Source organism: Wasmannia auropunctata, unplaced genomic scaffold (genome assembly GCF_000956235.1).
Source record: "Wasmannia auropunctata unplaced genomic scaffold, wasmannia.A_1.0 LD336101.1, whole genome shotgun sequence".
NCBI lineage: Eukaryota > Metazoa > Arthropoda > Insecta > Hymenoptera > Formicidae > Wasmannia > Wasmannia auropunctata.
In genome coordinates this window covers 2,241,453-2,261,476 of record NW_012026789.1, presented here as the reverse complement: position 1 = coordinate 2,261,476, position 20,024 = coordinate 2,241,453, and the positions used below count along the sequence as shown (strand labels likewise).

At 38.6% G+C, this 20,024-nt stretch overlaps 3 protein-coding genes across 3 annotated transcripts in view; 1 reads left to right on the top strand and 2 right to left on the bottom strand.

Moving 5' to 3' along the window:
- Positions 1–431: 431 nt before the first annotated feature.
- Positions 432–3,496, bottom strand: LOC105458929 (GA-binding protein subunit beta-2). The gene is made up of 8 exons (XM_011704550.1): positions 3,330–3,496; positions 2,804–2,912; positions 2,379–2,537; positions 2,088–2,285; positions 1,645–2,005; positions 1,290–1,556; positions 917–1,200; positions 432–834 (listed from the first exon to the last, which is right to left on the bottom strand). The coding sequence occupies exons 2-8, from the start codon at positions 2,870–2,872 to the stop codon at positions 580–582; spliced, it is 1,593 nt and encodes a 530-aa protein (XP_011702852.1). The 5' UTR covers positions 2,873–2,912; positions 3,330–3,496; the 3' UTR covers positions 432–579.
- Positions 3,497–8,635: 5,139 nt separating this feature from the next.
- LOC105461250 (IQ domain-containing protein G) lies at positions 8,636–18,076 on the bottom strand (the record flags this gene model as incomplete). The annotated part of the gene is given in 8 exon segments (XM_011707751.1): positions 8,636–9,022; positions 10,152–10,283; positions 10,612–10,818; positions 10,969–11,209; positions 13,209–13,307; positions 13,381–13,564; positions 17,883–17,982; positions 17,984–18,076. Coding segments are annotated over 8 exon segments (1,257 nt in total), but the record flags the coding sequence as incomplete, so codon positions are not given.
- LOC105458920 (acetylcholine receptor subunit alpha-like) overlaps positions 8,909–20,024 on the top strand; it is an 85,775-nt gene continuing 74,659 nt past the window's right edge. Inside the window, exon 1 of the mRNA XM_011704538.1 lies at positions 8,909–8,989. The gene's annotated coding sequence lies outside the window, so the exon portion shown is untranslated. The remainder of the gene's footprint in view (positions 8,990–20,024) is intronic.

The following is a 20,024-nucleotide window of genomic DNA, read 5'->3' as shown; positions in this document are numbered from 1 at the left end:
TCTCAAAACAAAACTATTTTATTTAAAACATGTTTTCTAAAATAATAAAGATAATTTAAGTTCAAAAGTGTCTCATCATACAAATTGTCTGGAAAATATTGAATAAAATTAATTTGATAAATTTGTGATACATCATGTGGAAAGCAAAAAGATTTATGTATTCACATTCAAATTCATGTGTCCGGCCGCAATTTGTTCACAATTTTACTAAAATATTTAATTTATATATTTCTCTTTTATATTTGCACATACTAAAAGAAATCAAGCTCACGCAAGTATTAAAATAGGAAATAAATTTATGTAATCATTAACAAATATTTTGTAAGTGGGAAACTTCCAGTTTCTTACACTTATGATTGTGTTAATAATTGTTATCTAGGATATCGGTGGAAGCAAAATTCAGATACAAAAAAAAAAGAGGACTGAGAGGATTTTGGATTACTTACTCGATAGTATATTGTAAAAATATATATATATATATACGATGTAAAAAACAAAGCTATAAAGTTTTTTGATATAAAAGAAGAAATCCGATTTGCAAATTGTGAAACCGAATATGAAATCTATATCTGTACAAAATTACTTAGATGCTATTTGCGCCGTGATGTTCTTGAGTTGTTGTTTATATATTTCCGCTTCCTTCTCTTTTTCTTGCAATTGCTTACGATACTCGGCGGCTTCTCTCCGCGCTTCCGCTAATTGTCTATTTAGTACCGCTATATCCGTTACTGGCTCGCTATTTTCTGGATTATCCTCTTCAGTAATTTCTTCTATGTCATCATCTAATTGTAAAATTGTTGATTCCGCAATCTTTATCGGAGAACTCGCAACTTTCTGAAATATAATAATGTACTTGTGTACCTGTCTATCTATTGTTAGTTCAAATTTCATACATGAAATATGCAAGTAATCTTACTTCTTTTGTCGAAATGGAATTCTTGATTTCGGTGACAGTAGTTGCTGGAGTGTTAGAAACTGTTGTGACCAACAACTTTGTTGATTTGTTATCAGGAGACTTTTTCAAAATATTTGGACTCCGCGACGTGGTAGTAGACGTGTTAGAATTTGGATTTAAGATTTTTGATTGAATTTGGTCTGCTCTAATTGCTATAACTTTTCTCGATGATCCCTTCCGCGAAGCGACTTGAAGGCGTTTAATCGACGAACCTTTCGTCAAATTTAAGGCAATTTTTCCAGCTTCTGTAATCATTGTAAATCATCTTAGAATAATACATTCTGATATTAACTTCTAAATAATTTCAAATGTATAATGTATAACAAAAACGGACCTGTTAAAACTACGGTTCTCCCACTTTCCATTGCCTTTTCTACAATAGACGAATCCTCATCCACAGGTATCATTCTGATTCCATGTGCCTCTAATAACCTAAACTGTTTGCCTATCGATAAAATGTCTTTATGTTTTTTACTGTTTATAATATTATTCACATTAATCATCTCAACATCTTCAATTTCTCTGTCCTGTTCGCCGTCAGTATTGTTTGGTGATACAGAAATTTGTTGAAAGATCATTTTCTGTTTTTTCTCAAATTGAGCTAGAAATTACAGATATTCAAAATAGAATTCAAGGTGTCTAAAAGTAAATAAAAAAACATTTGCATGGAAAAAATTGTTGACGTTTACCTTGCGAAACTTTACGTTTTCGTTGAGATTGCTGCTGCTGTAGTATTCCAAATTTTTGTCCCTCTTCATGAATTATCGAACTTTTGCTATTATTCTCCGCCTCTAATTGTACTAAATTATTCGTGGCTACTTCTAATTCTACAGAATTAGCCTGACTCTGTTGATGAGCTTGAATACCTATTAGCACTCTTTCTTTCCTCAATACATCGATAAGCTCTAACCTATCATGCTCTAATGCAAGACTGAATGGAGTTTTCTCAAATTTACTAATTGCATTCGTATCAGCTCCATGATCCAGTAAAATATGCATTACATCCACTTGCTCACGTTCCACTGCCCAGTGCAGCGGAGTCATCTTTAGCTAAAATAATTCTTTATGTTAGTCCCTTTCACGTTAATCATGCACAAAATTCAGTCAATAAATCCATATTTTGATATTGTACCATGTCTCTGCTGTTGACGTCCGCTCCATAGTTAAGCAGCAACTGCACCATCTGATGATGGCCTTCGTACGCTGCCATGTGTAACGGAGTTCTGTCGACTTTTGTCCTAGCGTCCCTTGATATGCCAGCTCTAAGCAAAACCTCAGCAGTCTCTAAGTGATTGTTCTGTGCGGCGAGATGGAGCGCACTTGTACCAAGCTAAACGACAAGCGTCGCACGTTACAGCAATGTACATTCAGATAGAATATATCAAAGTGCAAAAATACCTTGTAAATGCTAAAACACACATACCCAATCTGTAGTAAATGGTGCGCCCCTACACATGAGCTCACGAACAGCCTCAGTGTCACCATTTTTTGCACTATGTAGGAGCTGTTTTCCAAGTTCCACCATAGTCGAAGCATCTTGCGGTCTCGAGTGAGAGGAGACATCGCAAGCCAGAAGTTCCACCTGACAACAATGAAATGTGACAGCAGCGTATGGCCATTAAGGCTGCATTCCCCTCAGAGCTCGCAACGCTCTTGAAATTATTTTGTCCTTGTTATTTATTGTACGTTACAAGGACAAATAATGTTCGCGAGCGTCGCTAGCGTTAAGTGAAACGCAGCCCAAGACATTAACTTAGACCATTAGACTATTACATTAGATAGCTTCATATGAGATTAGATAGCGCATTCTTCGTACGTACACCTTTGTGACGCAAGAGAGATACTTACAGGTATGAGAGTATCCGCGTCCAGACCCTCGATATCGTTGGCACATATGCTTTCCTGCATAGATTGCATTCTTGAATATCCAGCTCAGTCCCCTTCGTGCAAGCAGGCTCTAAAATCATATTATCCATAACTGTGACGGACGATCACCCGTGGATTTTTTTCCGTACGATTGGGATCGAGCTGCGAGCGACTAATTTTCGTGCGTTAATCACTGCCGTTCGACCTTGGGGTCAGCGGAATCCGAAAGTGGGCCGTAAAAGTAACGAGCTCGCCGACGGAGGAGGCACACGTGCGGCCTGACACGCTCGATTCGCGTCCCCGCGGCGTGTCGCGTGCGCGTCACGCGTTTATTTCTCTCGGAATCTTCGCACCACAGGATGTTTTTATTTCGCCGTCTCGGGGTCGCGCGCGAGGAACTTCCTGTTCCTGTTTCATCGAACGGAAGTCCCATGCCATAGGCCCCGTGTTACGTGCCCGTAAAAAAACTAGCCGATCGCGGAATCGGACGCCGGGATGTCATACTTACGACCAGCGCATTATTCTCGCCGTTCTCGCGATTTTCCCGAGGGTCCACCGAGCGCGCGACGTTCCCTGGAATTCTTCCCCGTCACAGTCTTCGCGATTTACGGTCACGGTAAAGTTTCATGAAAATGGCGGCGCATTGGCGCCATTCCTAGCGCCGTCCGGCTCAGGTGGTAAAAGCGTTTTCCATGTGTGCGACGATGCCACGAAGATCGCCCCCGCACGCGTGGTGCCCCCTTCGCCCCGCGTTACGGGCCAGTCATGGATGTCATGAGGAATTTAGATGCGTCCGTCGTCCGACTTCACGCGACCATCGGCATCCAATAGGATAATTCCATTTTCTAGGGAGCGAGAGACGTAGCTAGGAGTCCCTAGAAAATCAATTCTCCTATTGGATATTGAACGTCATTCAGAGAATAGGTATACGTTTGAATAGCTTGTCCCAAGAAATATACGATGTAAACTGTAAAGTAAAAATATTTTCAAATTCTAATGACATTATTGCATCGCGCTTTTCATTAAATATAAAAATAATATCTAAATGTAAAAAATCTGAAATGGTGACTGGAGCAAATGAAAAAAAAATTAATGTATTAATTTGTCGAATAACACATATATGTATATACGTTTCCAGATTCACAAAATATTTAATTTTTTTAATCAAAATAAAAAGATAACGTAATGTAGCACATTGGTTGCAATGTATAATAGTGCAGAGTAATGATATTTTTTTGAATCCAATATTATGGGAAAGTAATATTATATTTCCTATAGTTAAATTTTTTAACTAATAAATTAAAATAAATTTAAAAAATTATATACAGTAAGGACTATTTTATATACTTTAGAATGCGTGCTACAAAGTCAGATTTTACAATCTGGCTTTTAAAATGTAAAAAGAATGAGATATGGACTTGTTGCCAAATTTATTGCGACTTTTAACTAGTTTATATATTGCTTATTAGTTAACTTTTTATTTTAATTCTTTTTTCCAAATTATTCCTTATAATCAGCGCATTGCACATAATTCTGCTGATAAATGTCATACAGTATAATGTGTACTATTTACATTGCGTGGTAAAAGACATTGAAAAAAATCTATAATTTATGGCCATTCCGAGAGAGGTCTCTGTAGTCTCTCTTGTCGACCGAGTTTATGTATGTGGGCAATGGGCATCTATAGATATATTCGTGGCTGACGGCTGTATGCTTTTCAGTTTTTATTTTGCAGTACGTGCATTCTTATTCTTAAATTTTTACATGGAGAAACATCCGCAGATTTTAGAATTCAACAGGCTTTGATCGATTTTCACTAATTGTAAGTCGTGAGATATTAAAATTATACATTTTATATAAGATATATAACTTTATAAAACTAATTTAGGTTATTTGCGAAAAATCAAACTTTTGATAAATAAAAACTCTAAGTTGTTTTACCATGCAATGAGTATGTATAATATTTAAGAATTTTTAATATTTATCAAAAGATCAACATAAAAATTGATTTATTCTGAAATCTTAAAATGATTTATAATTGAAATCTTAAAATCGCGTTTGTGTTAAGACAAGAAATTGATCTAATTTCCGATTTATGAACAAAGTTTTACCAAATACCTCAGCAATGTCCAGTCTATTTACTCGATGCAGCGCATCGATATGCTTTAATCAAGCGAATACATCCAGAGTTCGGTATTTCCATCTGATTATCGAAGCGCGGTTCACTCTGCACATTCTGCCAATCACTGATAAACGGAGTCTCTCACACAGATTCGAGGGGATTGTCTGAATGCCTGATCAGTATCTAATCTAGTGAGCCATGCTAAAACACAAGGATATAAGAAATATTAAAAACTTGTCATATTTGTATTCTTATCATTTCAAAAATAATATCTGCACTTTATATGCGTCTTTTTGCAATATGAAATTCCTTAAGTTTCATGCCTCCTTTTAGTTTGAAACTGTTATAATATTAATAAATTCAAATTATTATTTTAACTAAAAAATAATAAAAATTAAAAGAAATATAGTAAAAAATAATAATTTTATAAAATTATTATTAAAATAATATACTTACGCTATTGCTAAAAAATTAAGAATGTAAAAGCTCTAAGATGTACGATCAATAAATTAAAAAATGGACAATAAGAATTATTACTTGCTAAAAAATGATTTGCTCTCATTTGTTTCGAAATTGTTTTACGTAGCACATCATTATACGTAAAAAAGAGAATTTTTATTTGATTTAACTTGTGTACCTTTTTTTATCGATTTTATTACTTTATTTGCTGAGAATGATTCCAATTTTGGAGATGTGGGATTTAATATTAATAGAGTTATCCGGTAATTGGATAACTCTATTAATTCACATCGATTAATTCACAATTGGATAAATTTGTTTGCGTTCTATCAAGCGTGCATTGACTCTTTTATCAGCCATTCCTTGTTTTTCATATACAACACGTGGTACAATACTTACCGAAATGTTGGAAATACGCAGCGTTGTATATCATAGAATTTTGCCCGTGGGTCTCCGCGGGCAATATGTTTCTCGGGCAGCCTCATTTTAAGCGCATCTTATCGATGTACGCGAAAGCTGGGTCAGCGAGGCAATTGCATATACAGCGGGGCGCGCTATCACGTGCGTGCACCGCCACATCGCGTTACCCATTCCTTATATCGTAATCTAAGGAGGTGGCTGGCCGCACGATCACGCCGGGCGTAAGCTTGCATGCTTTCGTTTTGCCGGAGTCGGCGGGTTGGGGACGCGTGGTGTATACGGTTGGTGGGCAGCCTCGTGAATTTCTCACGAGGGAAAATGCACAACGGCATATACGGCGGTTCCGAGCTTTTCCCCGCGACGACGGGGTAACAACGGTCGCATAGGGACCACTTTCACTTCATACGTCCCTGTCGCCTTAAATTTTCGAACTTCCCTTTCTCTGCCCCGCATCCTCCTTCCCCCTCGCCCTCTTCTTCTCTCCGCGGGAGCCTTCCCGGTAAACTGTCCCATAAAAATAAAACTGCCCAGAGGCGCGCGTATGGCGCGAAGTGTGGCAGAGGGCGACGATCGATCGATTTCTGCGTTATATGTTTTATTTAAGACGCGAACGTACCGAAAAATCGCTCGAATACGGATCAACGGTTTTTCATTCTCGCTAAAAGATTGCCTTATGAAAAGGGAACGTAACGCGCGATTCATCCGATGTGTAGAATGATATAACTCTTGCTTTCTTATATTCATGAAAATGCTCTTCAATCGACACGTTTTTCATTAATTTCTTAGCGAGGAAGAGTTTTTCAATCTACGAGATATGTATACATAGATGCATACATACACATGTATATACATATGATATCTGACGTTTACGTTTTAATATCGTCGGATTCTCCCGTGAATGTCTGGTCACATCGGTTTTAACTACCTACAGTTACATGTATTTCTATTTTACGTTCGGGATCGCGAGTTGGGATCGATAGATTTATCTGCCTCTGCACCGCGAAGGACCGTCCGCATTATAAAAGCGTATAAAAAGAGAAAATAACCAAAATTATGATTTTTATGTCGGAATTAAGTGCTATACTTATATACGTGCCATTACACGTACTACGTTCATCCTACATTTATATACGAGTCGCGATGCAACGGCGTGTTTCTCAAGTGCAGTTTACACGATGCTTTTTTGACGACTGATATACTAGCACGGTGTTACTATAGTAAAGTAAAAATGCATGGTGTACTTTAGAACGTTGCTAAACTAGTTTGCCTTTCTCATCGCGAGCTAAGCACGCTAATCGAGTTAAAATATTCAAAGTTTATTAGCTGCTAGTACCTACTGCACCGTGTGTCTGCTAAAATCCTCTCGCAAAAAGTGATGTACAAGTGATGCGGTCAGACCATTTTCAGTAATCAGTAAGCAGACAGGATAAATTTCAAAATTCATACCGAATTTTATGAATTCGTGAAAAGATATTTACGAGGATACATTTCTCCGAAGAATACATGAGCTATATTAGACGTTACAGATTATTGAGCATAAAAATTATTTTTTAAAAATTGTTTAATACTCGCTGTATAATATAGTTGTGACAAATTTTCCCGACTAGCCGCGTCGTAATGAAACAAAAATACGAACACTTTATGATCGACACGTACGTATGTGTGATATGTTGGCGCTAGTAATACGTGTCCCGTTCTAAAATATTTTTATATTAGCAGTGTATATAGAGTGTCCCACTTCTCGCACGTTATTCTTTTAACGACAGATTCTTTGGAGACGATTTTGCTTTGCGAAAATGTCGAAGCACTGAAAATGAGCGAAAAAGAGATTTCTTTTGCATACTAAACTTCAGGAAGTCAAATGGATTGCAAAATAACTCGTCGGTTAAACTTTACAAGTAAAATTTATCTTAATAAAATTCTGATTTCAAGTTTTAATCGAAGAAAATGTAGGACATTACCTAAAGATTGAAAAGTTGCTGCAAGCAAGGGTCTCTTTCGATATTTTCGCTGAAACGAGATCGGTTCCAAACTGATCAAACGTCATTAAGAAACAATGCGTCAGACTATATATAGGACACTTTGCGTACAAAATAGTTTTTTCTGTGGCTACTTTTTTTCACGCGCCTCTACAAACAACGAGTAAAAAAAAAATAAAAAATAAAAAACCAATGCGACGTGCAAACCACGCTTTACGCGTAGACACGTGCGTGGCGCGCGTTCGCGTTCGTGCCCGCGTTATAGGCAGCCGCGTCGATTATTACGCCCCGCGCGTTTCATGTGGTGTTTCAGAAACTAGCCGCAGGATCCAGGAAGTACTGCACGGGAAATGAGATTCTTGCGTGAACAATACTCGACCCGAGTGCCGCGCTCGGTGTAGGTATAGTACGTATACGGGTGGGCATGTATATATTTTACATCGCACGAAGGGGGCACGAATTGGCATTCGGTGATTCGTGGAATCTGCGCTTCACTCTCGTAACGCGCCGCGCTGATTCCACGACGCTTCGCCACGATTCTCGCGATTTTCGTACCTTCTCGAATTGGCCTTGCAGCGTTCGTTTGTCGTTCCTCGTCGAGAATTATACCAAAGTGAACGGAAGGAAAATAAGATAAAAATATATTGCCCCTTCCGTTGCTTGCTAATCTAGTTCCGATAAGTAGAATCAATATTTTCTCTACGAGGGAAGGTAAATAACTTGCAAACGAAATCGCCTCTGCACACCCCCTCTGATTCCTCTCAAATCTGATGAATTGGGCGAACGCGAGTAAAAATAAAATTTCAACGCGTAATTCTCTCGACGTTCGCCCGTGGCCGCGCGCGTTTCGAGATGAAAATTACTGGGGCACGGTAATAAATCAATTAAGCAGCTGTGGTCTCTCAGTTAGATCGCTGATAGATTAATAGTCGTTCGCCGGGTCAAATTCGAAGGAATTCAAAGTCGACGCAGTATATAATGTTTTAAGAGTAACGCGATCGAGTAAGGGAAGAGGGAGTTTTATTTCTTTGTTTTAACAGGCCTCTTTTTCTTTTTTTCCTCAGGTCGATACGGCCCCAGCTTCCGGCGCACCATGACGCCCCGCCACCAGGCTTGCATCTTGATTGCGCTGCGCTGCACATGATCCTCGTGCTCCTTTTGTCGTCGGAGCGCCTCCTGCTCCGCGAGGTACGTGTCGATGAATTCCTGGTTATCGCGATACTGCAACAAACACCACCCCTATCCAGTTTCAACGCGATTTTATCGATATATTTTATCCCGGATAACCTCGGGTTGTCTTTCTCGGAAATAAGTGTGTGCCTTATACGAGATCCACGGGGGCTTTATGCGATCGTGTATCTTCGTAAGCAGTAAGGAAAGGTTCAATTTCATTCGTTATTATATATGGACGTTTGATTGAAAGGCAAGGGATTAAACTGAACAATTCTGCTGTTCAGAAAATCGAGTATCTTATATTCGGAACAAATTTTATTGCAGAGTGTTTAAGCACTTAATATCATTTAAATAATCTGATTTTTTTGTCAGTGATTAAAATTCCCGAGATTTGTGGAGAAATTCGTAATTTAAAGAGAAAAGCTCTGCAAAATTATCATGAGAGTTATTTTATATTAATTTAGTAACAATGTTAATCTCTATTAATATACTCTGTTAACAGAAGTTGATATGCAACAATTATAATTCGTGATATAAAACTAAAAAAAAACGTGAATCCTCGTTTAAAGACAATTCGAAGATATGGAAAATAACTTCTGCATGTCTGAGCCTTTGTTCGCATTATGAATTTCACCACATATCCTAATAAATATACCTAAACTGAGGGAAATTAATCTGCAAATTTCGGGTCAATGATTTAGTTCTCGCTTAAATGTAAACCGGTCCGAAACACGTGAAAGGCTTCCTAGGGAGCCTAGAATTCGAGGAGATTTTGGCTATTAATAATGATCATCGCGAGACATTTCTGAGTCTCGGCGGACACGTTCTTGACGCGAATTATCGATTACCCGGCAAAACTTCCCGGCGCGCCCTTTAAACTTATAACCCGGGCCAAGCAGGGCTTATCCGAGCTTGATTGCCAATAGACGAAACGTGACGTAGTATAAATCAGACGTCGCACAGAGAATGCGAAATAAGATAGAGATGATTGTGCTTGTTGCGCCGGCTCCATGGGAGCTCTCTCTCCTTATCCGACAATTAAGATTCACAGTAGCGGCGGTCAGAGTAATGCGCGGCGCGGGAAATGCAAATCGAGTTATTGCGCTACGCCGCGTCCCTGCCGCGGGAATGAAATGAAAATATTTCTCGCACTGTCGCACAGTTTTCGAATCATTACCTCCGTTGTAAGCTCCTCCAAGTATTTCCGAGCGTCTTCGATCTCATCGCGTACTTTGCGGATCTCCTTCTCATACATTTCCTTCTCCCGATCGTACCTCTGCCGCCATTGCTCGATCCGATTCTCGACGAGCTGTAAATTCAAAGTAAATATTTTTGTTATCCTTCCAAGTGCCCGTGACTCGACATTTAGCGGGAAACGTCAAATTCGTGTTTAACATATCCGCTGGAGAGGGGGAGAGGGGAAAGGTCATAAAAAGCTCCGATCTCAAAGTACATTTTTCAGCAGCCTTTTAAGCTTTTTCGCTGAAGGACTTACGGGATCGCTTAAGCGTCCCGCCTTAATTTTAATGACGGACTCTTTTAAGTCTTAAGTGTTTAAGTACGAGCAGTCTATGAGACATTTTTGTTCGTTTTAAGCGAGGAAAAAAGTCGAGAAAAGGAGTTCGCCGCGCGCTCACCGCTATACGCCGCGTCAGATAACGCGTCAATACATCATTCACGTGACTTTCGTTTCTCTCGCGCACGCAATGATCGTTCAAAGTCTTTTTCAATTCGTCCATCTCCGACTCGTAACGCAGTACGTACTGCTCCCGACGTGCCGCTTCCCACACTCGGACATATTTCATCTCCACGTCCTTAATTAGTTTCAGCCTCTCCTTCTCGTCCTAAACATTTTGCCAACAAATTTCGTTTCAACGTTAGTTCTACTCACGCACACAACGAATAAACGGTTAAACAGTAAAATTTGGTGTGATTTATCGCCGTTGCGTCGTTACGTATATTTGTAAACCATCCGCGGCTTGCGGAACACTTACCCGTGTCAAAGTGAGCTTCTTCGTTAAACGCTCCTTCTCCTTCTCATTCGCTGTTTTTCTATCGGCAATTGATTTTCGTAACTCCGCCACGATCCTCTGCATCCTCTCGTTCTTTTCTATTAAATGATGCTCCTGTCCTTCCTGGGACGTAATCTTTTCGATTTCTTTAATTAACACGTCGATTGTTCCATGTTCGCTAATTTCCCGCTTCAAGTCTCGTATTATATTGCTCACGTATAAACTGCAACGTAAACGATGTCTCTTAATTCTTGTACATCCAGTAGCAAATACAGAGTGTTTCCTAACATGTGGAATCCATTCACTGGTGAAGACAATGATAAAAGACAATGATGAAAGTTCATGTAAACATGTGCCTTATTTGGCTTTGTTTCCGAGTTACAGTGATATTTGTATATCCAGTAATGTGGAGCTGCTTATCTTTACAAGAAGCGCTCCAAAATAACCAGACCTTCGGTCTGAATGCAAGCATGCAGTCGTCGACGTGTAGATTGTCACACATTTTCAAAAATATCGGGTGTTCGTCGGATTTGTTGGCAGCAATTTCTTGAATAAACGATTTCCTAACAAATAGATAGGTCGTGCAGGACCTATTGGCTGGCGTTCCCCGGACTTAAATCCATTAGATTTTTATTTGTAGGGACACTTGAAAACAATTGTTTATTCCCGTTTCATTGACAATATTGAAATACTTTGTCAACATACAGATACAAAAAGGCTGCCAACAAATTCGACAAACGGTATATTTTTTTTAATGTGCGACAATCTACACGCCGATGACTGCATGCTTGCATTCAAGCCGAAGGTAATTATTTTGAGTACTTCGTATAAAGGCAAGCAGTTCCATATTATTAGAATACAAATATGACTATAACTCGGAAACTAAGTTAAATGGGGCACATGTTTATATAAACTTTGATCATTATCTTTGCGTCTCTTGTTCATTAGTAATGAGTTTCATCACTGTTAAGAAATATCCTGTATATATAGATTCTAGCATTTAAAAAATCACAGCATTAAAAATTATTGAATATAATAATGAAAGCAAATATAGATAATTTAAAAAAGCTTAAACCTACCAAACATAATGCTCTTTAATAAATACTATATTAAAATATAAAAAATTATTTGCGTAGCAAAATGATATGAAATTAATCAAACTACCATAAAAGATTTGACATAGTGTGCAGTATTCAACTTTCGTTCACTTTTGTGTTGTAACAATTTCTGAAGCTTTCTAATGTGACGTGTATTTTTAACTATTTATATTATATAAGGCATAAAATTCACGAGTGTGTGTATGTCTTCATTTTAATGATAAAGAAACATGACGATGCAGCTATTAATCAATATAGTGGATGTGTAACAATAGATATACATAAATTAAATGCAAAAACTTTTAAGCTTACTACGTAGTTTTTGTTAATGTACATTTTATGTTATAAATTTAATTTAAACTTGTAAACGTTTTGATACAAACTTCTATTAGATTCTATACAAGTATTTTACTGTTTGCATGCGTGATGTTAGATTTTTTTTTTTTTAATTATATTTAGATTCCATTTTTACATTCAATTATCTTTAAAAATAATTAAATTTGATATCTTCTTTTTCTAAAAAAAATCAGATATAAAAGAATTAATATCAAAATGTGATTATTTATAATCAAATTTACTTATTAGATCAGCGATTAACAGTACTGATTAACGGTAGCGGATCGAAATATTTCAAGAATTTTCTCACAATATTACAGAAACTTTATTACATTTGTATTTCATGATAATTAAGACAATCACTAACACATTGAAATGTTTTATTAATCAAAACAAATGGACGTTCCAAATATAAAAATAGGTCCATATTTAAATAACGAAAACGCGCAGAATTACGTTTAATTACACGAGAGCGCGATGATTATCTGAAACGCGATACATAAAGAATAATCAAAAATGGTAACCGTTATTACCGTAATATTTTAAATGCTTACACGATTTAAATTCGATACTACAGGATGTGATACAAATGTGAAAGAAGAATTTGCTCGTCGCCTATATTTTTATTTCTTTAGAAAACAGACGTTAATTTATTATTATTAATTATGTAATTAATTTCGTTTTAAGGCTCTATTGTAATCGCAGTCTATAATAGACCGATGCCGCCACTGCCACAAATGTGTCGGTCTTTCAGACAGGCTTACGGACGGACTAAACGGACATTCCAACCTGTCTCGACGCAGCTTTTCACGCGCAGCTTCCCTCCGTGAATCCGTCATCTCCGCGGCGCCTCCGATGAGCGTTTGCAGAATAGACGTTTCCGAAATCCTGCGGATGAATGTACAAAGAGACGCGTCATAATGTAGTCGCGTTTTATTACCGCTATATCCGCACGACGTACTCAACATTGGGGAAAATATTAGTGGCGTCGTTCCTCGTCGTCGATTGTTGTCGTAAGATGTTCTGGTAAACGGCCAATGAGTCCGTGCATTCCTCCAGGATTTCCAGGACAGCCCCACGCATCGCCGGCGAAAATCCCGCGGGGCTTTTCGATTCAATCGACGCTTCCATCTTTTTTTTTTGTTCTATAACGAATCACTTCGGTCTTTCGTTCGCTGTTGATCGTCGCAAACATAGCTGTTTTTATTAGCAAATTTGTATATACAATTCAAAAGTGGAACTGAAGTGCAAAAGAATTTCGAAATTGATGACAAAAACTGCGCAAGAATGACAGATTCACATATCGCATTCTGGCTTGAGAAAAGTGATACAATTCAAATAAATTAACTTTTAAATTTTTGATGATTGAGGAGGATGAAATACTAACATTTATCGTAATAACTCGAAAATCACTTTTTTTTAGTTGTGCAACTTTTGAAGCAAGGATGCGATGTCTCACGTTGTAAAGAATATTTCACATGACGGAGTAAGATGCATGCACCTTTGTGCAAACACTTATATATGCGTTTTATGTTCAACGTCGACAAATTTAATGTTAAACGTATTCGCTTGATAGATACGCCGTGTCAGTCTACGTCTACGTCTGTCTGATATTAGCCAATTTATTACGCGTTCCTATGTAGATTCAACTCGACTTCGAGATGGTTTCCCCGTTGCTTCCTTAAATTCCGAGCAACATCAACCGGCACAGCCGGAATACCAACCATCTTTTCAGAGGAAACAGGTGCAGGATAGATGCGCTCGGAACGATCGATTAACAAGAGGCGATTTATGTTTTATGTATTTAATTTCCCAAATTGACTTTTTGCGAAATATATATTATCGAAAATCAATAATGGAAGAGCAAAAGAAAATAAAATAAATTAGCAAATGACCATTAACTTCAATGAATAGCTATTTTAATGCAATTTATATAACGTTTTTTTTATCAATATGACAAAGTGAGTTACGTAATTTGTTATAGATTAGTATTTTATTAATATTTTCAATCAAAGATAATGGAAAAATTATCGATGTCGATTTGATGAGAAAGAAGGAGTTCATAATTTTTTTAATGCACCTGTAATTTTTGAAAATGGTGTTAAAATTTTTTCACATTTTAAGATTATCTTGAAAATTTTTTTTAGTACATGTTATTTTATATAATTGTATAACAGATGTGATTAAACATACTACACTTCTCAAATAAAATATAAAAATATCCTTAATTTTAAAAATCCGAGCAATTTACATAAATTAATGTATCACTGTTAAAATTTTTTAGAATAATTCCTAAAATATTAACTTGTAACGTGATTCATTCTGTATAGTTTACGATTTATTAATAATATTCCTATATTTTTTAATTCGATAAAAAATGAATTGCATTGAATTGAAAACTGGCAGTATTATGTCCTTAGTATTTTAAAACAATATAATTATACTGCTTCTTGCATATATGTATATATGACAATAAGAAGAACACCATTCAATCATGAACATTAAAAGTATACTATTCACATACGTTATTGTATAAAGACAGACTTTCACACAAATAAGCAGACATTTTTTTCGCGAGCTAATTAGCACATCGTCGGACGCGCAGGCATCACATCGATCCCGACACACTGTACTCCGCGAAGAAAGAAAAAGAAGAAAACCGTCCGAACTCTGTAGCTCCGCAAACCTTTCGAGCGAGTTAAACAGTTTGATCCATCGCCGCGGGCTGCCGTGGAAACGAACCCAGGGACCATGGACATTAAAGCGGCAGTAGGCGTGAGGAAAAGAGAAAGAGCAAGACCTCGCGCAAAAAATGGCGCTATCACAAATGAAAAGGAAGCATTTTGCCAAGGCGAAATTTTTCTTTCTCTCTCTCTCTTTCTCTCTCTCATAATGTCAAAAGCGCAAAAGTACGGAGGTCTCGCGACTCAAGTCGCGCGCTCTCTGACATTTTTGAAATTAAATTCATCGAATCGCTGTGAAGTGAAGTCGCGGCGCGATCTCGTTAACGTTTCCGGCAATCGCGAAAAATTTGAGAGTTGCGATCTAAGGCGTTGCGTCGCGTCGCTCTGCGAGATATACTCTCCGAAACGCGATTCTGCTTCTTCCCGCACATTTCCGGAAAAAGTTCCTCGCTCGGGGAAGAAAGAAACTTTTTGCGGGAAAAGTTGCAGTCTTTAAAAGGCGTGGACACACATTTAGCGTGGACGCGCGAACGAAGCCAAGTACATCTTGGCTTACACGAGGCCGAGGAAATGCATCGTGTAGTTTTGCCGCAACGCCCCATAGAATGCCCGTCCGGAATTATCGATTTTAGGTATCGTGAAATCTCCCACTCCCTTTTTATCTCTCAGTCAGCGCGCAGCGGGGAAGACTCTTCACATTGTTCTCCCGAGCTGATATAGCTCCGTATTTCCAATAACACTGTATAATTCAGAAATAATATATAACAAACGAATACATATATAAATGCACACGTTGCAAAATATGTAAAACGGGAAAAGTTTTATAATAATTGTCGAATACATCGTAATATTCTTTTCAAAGAGAAATTTAATAGACGAGTGCTACATCAAATTCAGCGCGCTTAAACTAGAACTTACTTACTTTTGCGACAAAATTCACATTGAGAAAAGGAAACTGCGGAAGTTCGATAAACATCGTTCCATCTGATCTGCTTTGGGCGAAGGAGATCTCGTGCTGTTGGTTCTTCATCAATTATTCCGCGAAGCGAAGCGAACGAAAGTCGAAAACTGTTAAATTGATACCGACATAATTACTATCCGATCGCGTTAGGGTCCTGGCCCCGGGGAAAAAAATCCTGCGGGCGAAAAAGGGCGCGCCAGCACGTATCAGTTTGATTGGAAAAGTTTTTACATCGAGAGGGGACTTTTAATTGAATCTGCATTGTCTGGCAAGAGAGAGAGGAGGGTTCTTCGCGCGACCCCTCGAGCGCTCATGCCCTCATTTAACGAGAAGAATATTGGACCGTGAATTCGTGAAAACAAGGTAACGATGTCATCTGTTACAAAGAAATCCGGCAAATTCCGCGTCTGCGTACATATGTACGTGTGAGTGTCTCATTGTGCGCTGCTTTTCGAGACTTGCTCGATTAATCGCACGATTTGACAGGTGGCAAGTCACCTCTCGGTTTAACTTGGGGTAAGAACGAACTTCGAGATGCAAAAATTAGATGAAGAATATTAAGATTGTCAAGCGTATGAAATATTATCTATGAACTTATGCGGACGCGGATTAATCCGTCAAGTAATTGTTTCGGATAGATTAAGTTTCACAAAGTTCGTGAATCTAATGGTGCCTACCATTAGATATGTGTAAAATGCAGTTTTTTATTTTGTATCAACTGTATTTTTTATATATAATACTTTCATCAATGACTATAAAGGAGTTGTAAGAATCGAACGTGTCAACGTTCTAGTAATATAATTAATGTAATATTTTCTGTTTCTTTAAAATAGCGAATGTCTTTATTACCAATTTTTCATAGTACAACGATAATTCACAATTTACGACATATCTTGAGAGGTACTCTGTCTTATCTAAAGACAGAATTTTATGAAAGACCGCTAATATGAAAGAATAAAACAAATATGAACTTTCTTTGTTCTTTCAATTTTTCTCTTTAATTTTCTCTTCAATTATTTGCAGAAATACTAATAAAAGTTATAGTTAAATGAAGATTTGATTTTCACGATAAGCAGATTCCCAAAAAATAATTTCAAGTTTACATATTAATTTGGACATTAAAATATACAAACTGAGAGATCAGACATTATGAAGTTATGAATTTCTAATCATTGACGAAGAAAGAGAATGAGAGAGAATTTGGTTTAACAATTTTTACTTCTTTTTGTTCTTTTTTATTTTAATTGTTTAGTTTATTCTGATAGTTTAGTTTCAAATAATTGAGTTCTTTAAGACATGTATATAAGAAATTTCATTTTATTTTTTAATATTTTGTCTTATAGAAGAATTTTTTTTAATTGTCACGTAAAAAGGGTACAACATATATTATTAACTAAAGAAGAGAAACTTTTAAATTAATCTCTAATTTAAATCATATACATTTTCATTAAATTCGGCAAAATAAATTTCCGTTCTCCTAATCCGCCTGTTTCCTATGGGAACAATTTATACTAATATCAGGTCATATTTCTAAGGGAGGTCGGTTGGAAAAGACAGGGTGTGAAAGGCCCACAATAAATCTCCCAATGATTTCAAAATTTGTCGCAGGCAGTAGCGGTTACAAAGAACGCAAAAATACAACGTCGCGATGGTTCGAAATTCCGAGTTTCGAGAGATACCCGGTGCCCAGCGGCCTACCCCCGAAATAGGGTAGGCTATCCCTTATCTGAGGCGTATAAGAGTAAACCGTCGCACCCTGTCGGCTGTTATCGCAGTACGAAGTGGACCTAACCCGCGCGCAGGAAAACGTATGTGTACACATGCGGCGACCAGGAGGCCACCTCCGGCGTCGTGGCGCGTGCGTACTCGCGAGGCGGCGTCGCGACGGCGCGTTTCCGCCGCGCCCGATGCCGCGGCGGTGGAGACGCGAGGGCGGTGTCGGTGGTGGTAGCAACGAGAGAGGGCTGTTCTCGTCTACTCGCCGTGCGCTCCTCGCCGTCGTCGTCGCCGTCGCCGTCGTCGCCGTCGACGAGCGCGTCGCGGCGCTCGAGAGCGTTTCTCTCTCCCTCACGGAGGACACCGAACCGCGGAACCGCGAGCCGCTCGCGCGGTGGACTCCTCGGCGCCTCGGCTTCCGGCACGCGCTCCTCCTGCGCGGTGCGTTTCCTACGGAATCTCAAATCGTCGTCGGGACCGACCGGGAAAAAGAGAGTTACAGAGAAAGAGAGAGGAACTGCACGTCGCGCCCGCTTTTCACGCCTCGTACGTACTCGTCGTCATCGTCGTCGTCGTCGTGGCTGCCTTCCTCTCAACCGGAAAACGTTAACTCCGGTCTCGCTCGCACGGCGGACCGCGGCAAGGTTATAATCCCGCCCCGTTGTTACCCGCACCGTCACCGTCGGCGCCCGTCGGCGTGGATGGTGCTGGTGGTGGTGCTAATAAGTGCCGGTACTGGTGATCGTCTGCTTTCTCTCGTCCGCCGTTGTCCAGTCGTCGTTGTTATTGTCCGGCGCATCTCGCACCAAGGGTGAGTACATCAGACTTAACCCTTTTATCGCGCTCCCGTCGTCATCTCCGTTCCTCGTGCGATGACGCGAGGGCGACAAGGGTGAGAGAGACGACACGGGGAAAAGTGCGCGCGTCTCGGAGTAAGGTTTGACGACTGAACTTGTACAATGTCGATTCGTGTCCTACCGAGGGTTGTTACGGGTAACCTAGTTGGCACTTTTCGCAACCCCTCGTGTTTATGTCGACTCCCCTTCTCTCTCTCTCTCTTTCTCTCTCTCTTCCTCTCGGTCTTGTCCTCGCTTTCAACCCCGTCTCTCTTTCTCTCTTTATTCCTCTACCATCTTGCTCTTTTTTTTTCCCGGGCGGGGGTGGTAAACATGCGTTCTGCAGAGACGTCGATGGAACGACGCCGAGAATCCCGCCTGCGGGAGATAATCTCGATAAATCGCATTTTACTCGCATCAAACTCTACTTCATTATTAACGATACTTTTGCTTTATTATTAACATTAATAACGAAAATTACTAGCGGATACTGATACTGATACGATCTTGATGAATCGAAATCTTGAGATTGTAAACGCACTAATTTTAAGACAAGTTACGACAATTAAAATGCAATTAGTGTAACCGATAGGATAATTGTGATAAATGCGATATTGCAATATACATATATTTTCATAAAATTTATTACACTTTCTAATGGTTCAGTATATTCAGCAAATGTTATCGCCCAACAAATAAGTCATTGTCACTATAAACAGGCCCACTGGCTAAAATATTAGATTTGTCATTGAGAGGGTAGTATTTCGGTGGCGCATTGGTCGTTGTTATGCAAACACTGGAGTTAACCCAGAAAGCCTTCAGAAATCAGATACGTAAGTGAATCGGCTACGCAAAACACTAATTTAATTAAAATCACTACTTGAGGAGTTAACTCATTCAATTGCATAACGCCGTCCAATTATCGCGATTAATCTTATATTTCTTGGTGTTTCTGAGCGTCGAAAATCGGAATTACTGAATTCCCCGTTGATTTCGCAGATTACTGATATCATTAATCGATTTGTTACTATATACTGCGATTTGTTATTAATTGATTTATTATTATTATTATTATTATATTATTATTATTACTGAACCAGATGCGTTGTAACAATAAATTCCGTTCGCTATCGATTCGTTTCGTACGCTCAACTGAAAAAATAATGATTTTAATTTAACGCAGTATTATGTAACAAATATTGTTTGTATTTGCAGCAGCTAATTGTACCATGGAATAATGATGGTTCAATCAACTACCGTGGCTCATTCTTTCTGCTTCATCTCTATTTCTCCTCTTTTTTCTGATTCGTGTACAATCTGTCGCAACTGCGCCAAATTAAGCTACGAAAACGGGATGTTCCATTTTACTTTTGTTTCTATATTCATTTTACTTTTAGATATAATTATT

What these genes read in the sequence shown, in the direction of transcription:
- LOC105458929 (XM_011704550.1), bottom strand. Translation starts at nt 2,872, where the DNA reads ATGCAATCTATGCAGGAAAGCATATGTGCCAACGATATCGAGGGTCTG. An exon ending in AAAACGTAAAGTTTCGCAAG is followed by an intron (nt 1,557 to 1,644) that starts GTAAACGTCAAC and finishes TGTAATTTCTAG; the next exon opens with CTCAATTTGAGAAAAAACAG. An exon ending in GAGAACCGTAGTTTTAACAG is followed by an intron (nt 1,201 to 1,289) that starts GTCCGTTTTTGT and finishes CAATGATTACAG; the next exon opens with AAGCTGGAAAAATTGCCTTA.